This window comes from Botrytis sinoallii (genome assembly GCF_014898435.1).
Source record: "Botrytis sinoallii strain Bc 23 chromosome Unknown BSIN_003, whole genome shotgun sequence".
Taxonomy (NCBI): domain Eukaryota; kingdom Fungi; phylum Ascomycota; class Leotiomycetes; order Helotiales; family Sclerotiniaceae; genus Botrytis; species Botrytis sinoallii.
The window spans coordinates 1,695,525-1,707,511 of record NW_024066030.1 but is presented as its reverse complement, the minus strand read 5'-3'; the positions used below and the strand labels follow the sequence as shown (position 1 = coordinate 1,707,511).

General features: G+C 42.9%; 4 protein-coding genes across 4 annotated transcripts; 1 reads left to right on the top strand and 3 right to left on the bottom strand.

The window, feature by feature from the left end:
- Window positions 1–1,539: 1,539 nt before the first annotated feature.
- On the bottom strand, window positions 1,540–2,571 carry EAF02_002204 (uncharacterized protein; the record flags this gene model as incomplete). Its single annotated transcript, XM_038898252.1, has 4 exons — window positions 1,540–1,986; window positions 2,037–2,186; window positions 2,248–2,373; window positions 2,443–2,571. The coding sequence occupies 4 exons, from the start codon at window positions 2,569–2,571 to the stop codon at window positions 1,540–1,542; spliced, it is 852 nt and encodes a 283-aa protein (XP_038761944.1).
- A 3,293-nt stretch (window positions 2,572–5,864) lies between these two features.
- Window positions 5,865–7,113, bottom strand: EAF02_002203 (uncharacterized protein; the record flags this gene model as incomplete). Its single annotated transcript, XM_038898251.1, has 2 exons — window positions 5,865–6,755; window positions 6,832–7,113. The coding sequence occupies 2 exons, from the start codon at window positions 7,111–7,113 to the stop codon at window positions 5,865–5,867; spliced, it is 1,173 nt and encodes a 390-aa protein (XP_038761943.1).
- Window positions 7,114–8,086: 973 nt separating this feature from the next.
- On the bottom strand, window positions 8,087–10,424 carry EAF02_002202 (uncharacterized protein). The gene is made up of 3 exons (XM_038898250.1): window positions 10,191–10,424; window positions 8,629–10,138; window positions 8,087–8,527 (listed from the first exon to the last, which is right to left on the bottom strand). Exons 1-3 carry the CDS (start codon window positions 10,293–10,295, stop codon window positions 8,316–8,318), a joined length of 1,827 nt encoding a protein of 608 aa, XP_038761942.1. The 5' UTR covers window positions 10,296–10,424; the 3' UTR covers window positions 8,087–8,315.
- A 371-nt stretch (window positions 10,425–10,795) lies between these two features.
- Window positions 10,796–11,984, top strand: EAF02_002201 (uncharacterized protein; the record flags this gene model as incomplete). Its single annotated transcript, XM_038898249.1, has 2 exons — window positions 10,796–11,444; window positions 11,509–11,984. The coding sequence occupies 2 exons, from the start codon at window positions 10,796–10,798 to the stop codon at window positions 11,982–11,984; spliced, it is 1,125 nt and encodes a 374-aa protein (XP_038761941.1).
- Window positions 11,985–11,987: the final 3 nt, after the last annotated feature.

Here is an 11,987-nt window from a genome sequence, read left to right as displayed (position 1 = left end):
ACAAGCAACGCTAGCTAAGACCCTTAAATGAACTCAATTCCTGCGAGCCTCGGTAGTACGCTATTCGTAGGCCTCTTGGGTGCAGATCACTACACCTCATGGACAGCTGTCCTCTTTCTTGCATGGTTCTCCTGTCTGAAGTGTGATGGCTTGCCAGGTTGAGATTTAAGCTGCTGGGAGATTGGGCAATTAACGATCATTTCCCACTTTCAACGTGAGTACCGTTGCAACACAAGACCACCGTATCTTCCAGCATCCATAAAGCCAAACGTCAAGCTGGTGGATACCGAAGGGACAAAAACCGAGATCTTTGCACACCTGGATATTTCACATCTATGGGAATGGTGAAAGTACAGGAGATGGCTGCACAAGCTGTGCGCTTGACCAGGGAAAGCACGCGGGCGGCGGTGTCATAGAATTCGGAACACGTCTGAAAGAATAGAGAGGCTGGGACAGGAAAAGGTTAATTTTATTTCGCGCTATGTAGCAAGATGGTTCTTGAAGTGTGGATGCCTTGGTAGTCCCTGGTTCATGCTGTAGGATGAAAGGCACTTTTTGCACTTCACTGTTGGCACGAATTTTAAGGATCGTTCTTGATATACCCCCGAATGTTTGTAGAGTGGTTAGACGTACCCCGAGGGTCAGTCAATTAGAGTTAGTCAAGCTCCTGATCCAAGGTCCTTGTTAGACGCCCCCTTACTTGTATACTGCAATTCTCTTTGGCTTGGAAATTTAAAGCTCGCAAGGCCGCTTCTCACTGAGACAGATAGAGATGCACAAAGTTTTGCAGCTATTCTTTTAGAAGTTTAGGTTCGAGAACGGGAGCAGGTGTGGGTTATGGTCTGGTCTTAATATTCGTTGTCGGGAGTCTTTACGACTCGTTTCTGTGCCAATCGAGAACCGGAAATACGTCAAACCCAAAATTACTACTGGTTCGTACTACTCACTTCTGACAGCTTGCCAAGCTCGAAGAAGTTTAAACACATGATCTTGACCTTTTCCATCAACCCCACTCCCGTAACATCCTAAAGAGTGTGACATATTTCTGAAGCGCAATGTAATCAAGCTTAGATCTTGAGTTTAGCTGAGGTATCACTCACCACAATGCTTGGGGGTAGGACTGGCTTCGATCCCTACCAAAGGTTTACTTCATTCTGCTGCGAAGAACGTAGGCCAAACAAACGAATGACAGTAACTACGAAATCTTCAATTATCGTGCACAAGCATTGTATTCCCCGTAAGTCTGAGATTTAGCTCCAATAACCAGTGGTATTCTGCGTATCTCCGTTGCTCATCTTGTGACGAACGGTGAGGGGATAGCAAGGCTTCCCATTGGCTCAACCCAATCTAAGCGATATAGAAGCAGCTTAGCAGTAAGGCGGGTAACCAGCAGCAAATTTTCGTCATTGGAAGGCTTTGAATGTTCCCTCAACCTAACAATAATATCCAATTCTAACCCTCGTTACAATGTCTTGTTCTATCACTGTTTTGATCCTAATCCTCAGATTACACACTCTGTAGCCAATATAAGCTTCAATGTTAACCCGGGGCTCGATGCACCAGGTCCAATGCGTCAGAAAGATCCTTTGTATTGTGCGGGCTTGCCCTGCCCTCGATCCCTGCACCCATGTAGTGGGCCATTATTGCATTACGCCGACTGCTTCGAAGTCCATGAAAGCCTTCCACAATTCCTTTTAAAAGATCACCGAAGCTGAGTACATGGACAAGCGCTTGCCACCAGGGTAGTGGGAAAGAGGTTTGTTGGCAAGGGAAGTGCATCATGTTGTCGGAACTGGGACTTTCCGACGTCCGAGTCATATTGCCGCCGTATTCTTGCCACGGATATGCCCAAAGATGAAGGACTGCTACACCTGCCATCTCGATGCATAAAAGAGTGTTCGGAATGCCTACAGATACTGAAGGATACGATAGTTTGTCTGTAGGCTGTAATTTGCCGTGTTCGGCGGTAAGCCGTCCGAAGATGAACTAGTGGTGTTAACGTTGGGAACCATATGTAAGAAATCGCACAAGCTTACCGACTGGACATAAAATAGGAAAACAACCAACTTGATGGCCACGAACTTGAGAAGGGGGTTCCGTTCCGCGAGGACTACCTTAGTCTGGCTATAGAATTGAAGCAGACAGAACATGGCGGTGACCAGGGAAATAATCTCAATGATCTGGATCTACTTGCGGTACTCAGTCTGTGAGGCCCTTTCTTCACTTCCAAGACATTTATTCACGTACCCAAATCCTGCCATGTTTAATACTGCTGGATTCTTCGCAGTAGACACCTGCAGCTTCTGTAATACATTTTACAAGAGCTCCGAGGAATTTCACCACACAGAACTGAAATACGGCAGCCCATATTATCTGTCAAAACCCTTCATTAGCAATGCTTTCAAGTTCTTCTGGGCTGAAAGCTGCTGAGGGAATACTCACTCCAAACCACTTTAGCCCATCTTCTGTATAAGTGGTTTTCTTACGCCAGATTTTCATTCTTAGGAATCGGACTGGATATAACCAGGGTTTGGGCTGGACAAGAGCAAAGACTCTGCGAAGCGAATGCATTTCTATATGCAGATATCTGCAGAGCAGTATAAAGAACGAAGCGATGACAATTGATTCATAAAATTCGTATATGGCACCAATGTAAACATTCTCCCTGTAGTATTGGATACTGAATATGCAACATATTGTGTATACAGGGACCATGAAAAGAATCCGTATAATTCTAGCAGTTTTGTCAGAAATTTTCAGAATCTGGTCAAAAGCTGGTCGACTTACAACTTTTGCGTTTTAGGGTGGACGTAATTACTGAGATGGCGCCAGATCAGGTAAAACGATAGACTGCATGCGATTATGCTGCATACAAAAGAGATGATTAACGGAATATCATGGGCCTCTAAGTTCCCCAAGATGTTTTTTTCAACGACTATTGGCAGTTAGTTCTCGACGTAGGTACTGCGATGATACAACTCACTGGGAACATTAAGAGGATGACTGTTGCACTTTGCCATGACTGCAGACTTTGGATTATATTCAATGCACTGCTATCTAGTCACATCGATGCAGAGGAAAGACATGATATTTGAGAAGATTGAGAGGTCTTCGGTCGAGACAGATACACTATGCACAAGGCACGCTCCAACTCCTATCCACAGGCGAGAGCAGGGCTGAAAAGTACCGACTTGGCACGCATGTGATTCTTGGCAAGAAGGCTGTGCGAAGGTTAGAAGAGTGATTATAGCAATACAGATCCTGCAGAAGCAGCCCGATGCGATGAAAACAAGCAGATAGTAATTAGGAAAAGCGGAACCAAAGATGATGTCCACAAAGAAACTTTCTTTCTACCTTCGTAATTCTACTTCCGATCCCCCTTCACTTATCATTACGTTCATTAAGCAATTTTGCAATCCTATAACAACTTCGGATTGTTGTTCATCCGATTATCCGTCTTCAAACTTTATAGTTCTCGGTCACGAGATCTACATTAATAGATTCGCTTATCTTGTTGTCAGATTCATCATTACCTAGGTAACTATATTAAGGTTTCAATCTTCATTTGCGAGATCAAGCTTGAACGACAGCTTGATGCTTGGTTTTGGCGAATGTGAAATTATGCTGATCAAATGCTAGAATAAGGGGTAACTTGCTCCTCACTGCCTAGTATGAGTATGCTTGAAAAAACTTCTGAATAACATGAAAACTTCATTGACCTCACACTATGCACTACATTTATATACTCTGCTCCATTCTACATAGGTATGTTTCAGTTCATGCACAAATATTCCTTTCATCTTCTCCTTCATTTTTCACTCAACCTAAGTGATGTTTCAATAATACTCACAAGAATTACATGAACTGATTATGTCTCATATGTTAAAACGATTTCCCTTCTTTGGAGTTTGAGAGAGTCAAAAGATTTCAGGTATCGAATGTTTCACCCCAAAACAGATATTTTGAAGGAAATAGACATTTCTGGAAGATATTAGAAATAGCTCATGAGCACTCGACCCCTCTGTTCTCTCTTTCTACATGATGTCTTTCAAAACTATGTTTCTTTATAAACTCTGGGTATATCTAGCAGCCATATCTCTGATTCCTGTCAACTTCACAAAGATCATTGAATAATAAAATTTCTAACTCCACCAGTTTGACACCAACCGTTTCATCTCCCTACTAATCCCACTATATCTCTAGTGTCTTCCCACCCAGGGTCAAAGCCGAGAAGACAGAACCAAAGATATATACTCATCACCTAACCGATCCAAGATCACCACATCCATCAAACCCAAATTAGACACTCGCACCTCTCCAGTATCCATTGCACCTGCAGCACTCAGCTAGCAGAAAACCAAACACGCAACACGAAACATAAAACACACAAAGGAAACTTACGAATTGCAAACAAAATTGACAAGCACACGGAGAACTTCTCCATAACAAAACCCCACTATGACTTTCTCCCTCTTTGCAAGATAATTTCCAAACTAGTCATTATACAACCACACATCCTTCAATAATCTCATCTTCAGCAATCCAGTATTCAACAATCCCATTACCACAATGCACCCAATCTCTCAGCGGACGCCCTCGTAGTAAAATTACCCTCTTAGCCGTACTCTTCAAAGCGACATCTGGGTAGTTGTTTTTCAGAAATTCTATCCCGAACACTCAACACAGAATACTGAATACAGCTTGACAGACACATACATACATTCAAGTGAATATACTCAAGAATATATCAGATATCCAAAGTCCACACCGAGAACAACACCTACTCTTTCAACAAAACTCTCCAGGGCTGTCAACAAAACACCTAAATTGCATCTAGCTCGAAACTTTCTCTCACTACCTAGGTACCTACCAATGAATCCCCAGAATACCACTAAAGACAAGAAAGAATCTATCTTTGTACAAAAAATATATCCTTATTTAATTTCATTTTGGGAACATTCACATACACATACACATCCATACCCAATCTACCATACCCACACCTTTCCATTCCATCTCATCTCCCCAATTTATCAAAACCCAAACACAATTTATCAACATCACCAACCCACACACACACACACACATCCCCAAACTCCTCGCTTCCCAGTCCTTACATACCTACCTACCTAGATATCTATCCATCTATCTTCTCTCTCACTCAACCACCCATCTAGCTAATATAGTATATCAAATCCCAAGTTCCCTGTAATATCATAATAACCAGCTAACTTACTCTCATCTCCATCTTGATCCCATCTCAGCTAATATTCACCACCTGGTCTCCAGACATGAAGATCTTATACTATGCTGAAGATCTTGATAACTTCTGTATTTCTGTCTTGCCCAACAAGATGAAATGAAATTTAACAAAACAAAACAAATCAGGGGAAATCATTACCAGCGGCAAAAATCAAGAGTACCAGTATCAGCTACTATGAATCCCCGATTCTTCGAGCGCTTCTTCCTCCCTTCCTTCATATTGCAATGTGAATTTAGATCTTAGGGAGACATGGTTTTGACTTCAAAACTACTTCTCAAGTTCACTTCAATTTGTCCTTTCGGTCCACTTGGTCCTCAATTATGAGCACGATAATAAAGGCAACAAAACACAAATTACAAATAGCACAACTTGATATTTCAAATCATGATATTTATTAAAAGCTAATTAATTACCATTGAATGTAAGATGTAAAAGCAAACCAAAGGCTGATGCAAATTATGCTGGTATCATGTTCGTAAAATCCATCCATCCTTGCTTCCTTGCTTCACTAAAACGCCATTTCATACCATGCTATGCAACTCCAAACTCTCATCATCATCATCATCAAATTTTCTTATCCTTTTATGACATCTGAAGTACCTTAGACGATATGCGCGGCATCTCCGTTAAAGTGACCTGTACCTGCACCGACGGGTTTACGTCCAATACCCGATGTACCAGTTCCATTATGGTACTCCTTGTTTCTGATATCTCCACCCTCACTCATACCATGTCCATGTCCATACCCGCGACCATAAGCACCAAATCCACTATCACTGTAGCCTTCGGTGCCCCATCCAGCTTTTCTCGTGAAGGTCGCATCCTCAAGATCCGCTCCAGTACCAGGGAAAGGAGTTGAGCGGTTCAATGGGATGTGGTTAGTTCTCCAGTCCCAGATCGACGCATACACCATTCTGTAAGATGAGAACGCCATAACTGTTCCGATAATAGCTCCTGCGACACAATCATACCAATTGTGGTATTCGTCAATGGTGAGTGCACCTGCGATGAGCGTGGCGCCGAGAACAGGTGCATATGTAACGATAAGTTTCCACATTGCAGGGTGATAGTTTGACCAAACCTTCAGCTTTGCGTTCAAGTACAAGTACAAGAAAATGAAACCGGCAAAAGCAGCAGTGGAGTGACCAGATGGGAAGGATTCGAGAGAGTCATCGATTTCATCTTCGTCGCCTGTACAGATTTTTCGGTCGTACATGATGAAGTTGAGACCATTTCCTGTTTCTTGTGCCGTGGTGACTGGAATATTGGGTTTGCATACGGTGAGGAAATGAGGACGAAGACCACCAATGAGCCATTTGAGGAAAACTTGGAAGACGGCAGCTGTAATGAGGGAGTAGAGGAGACCAATTACGGCATTGTTCATATCCCAGAAAGATCGGACGCGAATTTGAACGATCAAGAAGGCGGCAATGGGGACGAGAGATGCGAGGAGTGCAGCTTCCCAAATTGGAACGATTTCGTTACGGAGAGGCTAGATGAATGTATGTTAGATATTGATTGAATGTATTTATTAGATGAATGTTGGGATAGATGGAGGGTATACTTACGTATGCGAATTGAGGATAAACAATCTCTCCATCTTGGAAATAGACTGGGAAAGATCGAGAAGGAGCAGGATGAGCTTCATAAACACCCAGTCCAACAGCACCCATAGCAGCCATCGTGAGGATATCAAGCCAAGTGACTTTAAGCCATTGACCGAAACTGGGACGCTTGTTCATGGGAAGAACCAATGGTCCTTTACCATGATGTTTGGTCTCATGAGTAGCTACATTTGCTCCAGGTCCGGCAGTAGCAGGTGTCTGCTGTTTGCGTGAGAACATGCCCATTTTATAGATGGTACGTTTGTAAGTAGGCGAGATGAAGCGGAGTAATGAATAACTCAACAACTTGAAGAGCAACGAACACTCTAATTAAGTCGAGAGAGGATGACAAGAATAGAGATGAAAATGAAGATATCACTAAGGAATCCAAGACTCTTAGTAGAAGGAAAGTTCAAACTTTAATACCCTTTTCTTTTTACCTTACCATACCTACCTAGTATGCACATGTGGTGGAACGTGTTTGAGACTTCGTACCTTGATTTTCCTTATTTTTCTTCTCACATCAATAAAGGAATGACCACACCACGAATCCCACCAATATCAACCAGTGACCAATGTTTACCAGTGTTTACCCAAATTTACGTTACTCCTGTGGTTACGCCAGAATAATTCCCTAGCTCCCGCTAGTGGAAATGACATGGAGAAGCGTGAAGATCTAAATCGTTTGATTGGTTCATTGAGCTGCACGGATGATGACGTCAGCTTTCATTAGCCACACCTTCCGCGAGAACAGTCTTCTAGGCGCCCGGGCCTCCACGTAATCAAAAATCAAGGAAATCCATAGTAACCCGTGGGCCTTGGAACATTTCGACCTGCTCGAGCCACTTTCGCATAAAAATGAAATGCCATATTACATACGCCAAGATCGTCTGAGGAGATTCTAATTTGCGTGTTTCTGATTTTCATCACATTTCTAGATTTCGCCCGGTCGACTGTTTGCCCTGTTCCTCCAATTTGCGTACGACAACAAGTTGATCAGTCTCTTGTTTTAACCCCTGGTCTAATATTCTTAACTTCTTGGCGGCGACGGGAGCTTGTTTGTGTTGGCAAAAGCTTGTTGTGTTTGCTAAAGCTTGTGGTAAAGGTGCGTTTGCTCCGGTCCTATCTAATTCTTATTTGCACGTCTTGTTTGAACTTGACATGTCAGGCGTAATTCCTGTGGCTAGGATCCACGTCACTGATGAAATTGTTCTGATCGAGATCTTTCGAAATTCATTCCACATCTTTCGTTTGAGTGTTGCCTTTTGGACAATTGAATTGTTCACCAACTTTTCTCAATTTCTTAATGAATAAAATCTCTCTATTGATATTTAGCGCTCCAAAAAACTGCTTTCATTTGATATCTTACTACTCTAAAATCTGCAACATCGCGAGAGAACATGCATCAATACGTCGCTACCACGCGCTCAATAAAAATATGCTTCGCTTTATGCTAATCCCGCGACATCCCAAACCTTCAAAGAAGCATCTCCACCCACAGAAGCGACTTTCTTTCCACCATCAACCCAACGAACACCGGTAACACCATCCTTATGCGCATTGGGGGCTTTGACTCTCTTTCCTGGTGAGGCAAGACTCCAAACGAAAACATTAGTATCGAGACTGCCACTCACGGCATGGGTTCCAGCTTGGTTCCAATCTGCGAAGAAGTATTAGTTGTGCAACATGAGAAAATGGGACAGAGCTTTGGGTATAAGATGTAAAACATCCTGTCAAAGAGAAAGAAAGAAAGAAACCTACCAATGCTGGTTATTCTTGCCGTGTGGCCACCCCATCTATCCGTCTTGATCTCCCAATTGGATGTATCATAAACATGAATTTTGCCTGACGAATTTCCTGCCGCAAGAAGATCTCCACTAGGTGAAAATTCTAATGCGGAGATTACAGCTAGAGATTTTGTAAGTTCTGTTTTGGGAGATAAATTGTTTCCATCAACGCTGTATACATGTACAACATTGCGATCATCTCCTACCGCTACAACGTTTCCGTTTGCTGTAATAGATGTTGGTGTGAAGTCCTTGGTTGCCACGGTATTTACGAGGCTACCTCCAGAGAAGATATCGATGCCGTTTGTAGTAGCAACATACAATTTGTCGTTCACAGCTGCTACTCCTTTAGGTTGACCATTCAACTTAGCTGCCTCGCCAACGAAAGTATTTTGAGGAACGTCAATAGTTCGTAAAGTATCATCCCAGGCAACACTATAGGATTTATCTCCAGCGCTGGCCCAACTAGATACTTGATTGGTATGCGAAGAACCTTCGGTAGCAGAGCCAACACCAGTGCCGACATCCCAGGAGACGACTCGACCATCGAAACTACCTGTCCACAATGTTTGACCTTTCTCCGTGTGTGCTGAGCCAATGGCCGTAATAGCTTTGCCATGTCCTTGGACAATCTTTGTTGGTTTATCCGTTCCTTCAGCCAAGTAATTTAGATCTCCAGCCAAGTTCAAACTGATGATCATTCCATCGCTGCGTGAAGGCCATACAACACCAACCTGGTGATCTGGAATGCTTACATTTCCTTCTCCACCAAATCTCCAAGTTTGAACAGCCTTACCAGCTTCGACATCCCATAATTTGACCGTCTGGTCAGCGCTGGCTGTAACCAATCTTTTCGAGTCTTTTGCCCACGAGACACTGAATATACTTCCTGTATGCTCTCCCTCTCCAAAGCTTGCCTTGGTATCACCAGTCTTTCCATCATATAATTGGATTTTGCGATCTGCTCCGACACTTACGAGGTGGTTTCCGTCCGGCGAAAATCCTACTCCGTAAATGTAACCTTTATGAAGCTCTCCCAACTTTGCATTGAATTTGAAAGGAGCTCCATGGAGAAACACCATGCTCATATCATCAGATCCAGTAGCTGCTCTGAGTGGTCTTTGCTGACGAATTGCAACTGAATTGATGACTGAAGTATGACCAACAATTTCTCCCACGGTATTTCCACTATCTGCAGTTATGCAAGCTCCAAATCGTTCTCGGCCATCTCCCACTGCAATGATACGTTGAGAATCTCCATCCCAAGCAATATCATTAATTCTGCCATTTATAATATGATAATCTCCCTTGACGTTGACTCCCTCTATCGAATCCCAGACCTTGACGCTTCCAGAGACATCACCACTGGCAATATAGTAACCGGAGGGAGAGAATCGAGCAACGGTGGTTTGAGTTGTGTGATTTGTGAATTGTTTACTTAATGAAGGATCATCAATATTACGAACGAAAACTGATTTACCAGACTAGAAGAAAGAGTCAGCACAGGCATATGAGTAGTTCGAGATATACACGTACGGCATAAGCAATACGCTCCCCCTTTGGATCACAACTTAGCTGTGTCGGACGGCCACGTTGAGTGTCTGGGGAAGCAGCAAGGATCTTGTCAATAGTGATAGACATCTTTCGTTAGCTCGACGTCAATATCAAAAGGATTGGTAAGTTTCTGGAATTGACAATAGTCTTTGTAAAATCAAGATATTCTACAAGGGAGGTTATGGTTTATTTAATGGTTTCAAGAGCCTTGAGGACCACGATGAAGTAAGGCTGAGGGGCAGACATTAGTGGGGTTGGCCTTGCCGTTTTAGCTACCGTAGATCTCAGCCACAGTTAAATCTAGCAGGCTCCAGCCTTATGCACTCGTCTGGGTTTCACTAATGAATGTCATCAATAACGTCAAATGTTAGGCAACAGAGAAATGGATCTCTATAAAACGATGATACTATTCAGTTCCTCATCCCAAGTGAATATTCATCACTTCTGGCTGAGCTTATCAAGGAATATACATTTCAATCATCTCATGCCAATTCCAATCTCCTGATCTACTTTAATTTAAAAAGAACTTGCCCAACTCAAGATATAAGAACAGCAATTTAGATCTACTCAGAAAGATATCAAACAAGATGTTTGTGACATACGATCCGGACGGAGATCTGGTCCTGCTTCTCACACGAGTGGTAGAGCTGGGAGAAACAAACGAAGGAGAGAACCTGGGAGATTCAGCAAAGACAAAAGCAGAATCACGAGACTACTCGGAGGAGAACGATTCAACCGATGAACCAAGCGCTAACAGCGAAGATGTACATATGTTAGTCTCGTCCAAACACATGTGTCTTGCTTCTCCTGTATTCAAAGCCATGCTTCAACACAGCAACTTCAAAGAAGGCCGAGAACTAGCTTCTGCTGGCAAGATTGAGATTTCCTTGCCTGACGATGACCCTGATGCTTTTGCAGTCTTGATGTGCATTATCCATGGCCGGACAAGGAATGTTCCTCGTGAAATTGATTTGGATCTCTTATCGAGAATTTCTACCCTGGTTGATAAGTATCAATTACATGAGGTAGTTGAAATTATGTCTGATAGATGGATATCATTGCTTGAAGCCGAGTTACCAGAGGAATTCACCGATGATTTACTTCCATGGCTTAGTATCTCTTGGGTATTTGAAAAGCCAAGTATCTTCAAAGAAGTTACTCGAATTGCAGAACGACAAAGTAATGGTAAGATTGGTGAAGACAGAGATGATATTCCAATACCAAATCGGGTTCTTGGTAAGATAGATTTTGCCCTTTCCCCTGAAGTTCTGACCGCATGATATAACTAACACTATTGAAGATACAATTCAAGAACGAAGATTGACTGCAATAGCCGACGCCTATTCCACGGTCGAAACAATACTCACCACCGGTAAACATCATTGCACCGCGCCCCGTAAAGATTCCTTCGAATGTAGTGGCATGGTCCTTGGAACGCTCCTCCAGAGCTCCACAAAACTAGGCATATTTCCCGTGCCAGATCTCACTGACACCGAGCTCACATTTAACTATGTCGTCAACCAAATCCGCAAAGTGGAAGTGGTTGCTCTGTGCGATAAAATATCTCCATTCAAAGGTTTTGAGTATCATCACTGGTCTACTCATGGTGTCAAACAGGCTATCGATACTGCACTGGCGAATCTTGAGAAGAGGTTATCTGGATTAGATATGGAGGATTTTAAGAAGGGGAAGAGAGTGCAGCCAGAGCTTAAGCTATCAGCAAGAGTGAAAGCGAACAATTTAGACATGACACAGTTGTCGCTTACGCCTTCTTGATAT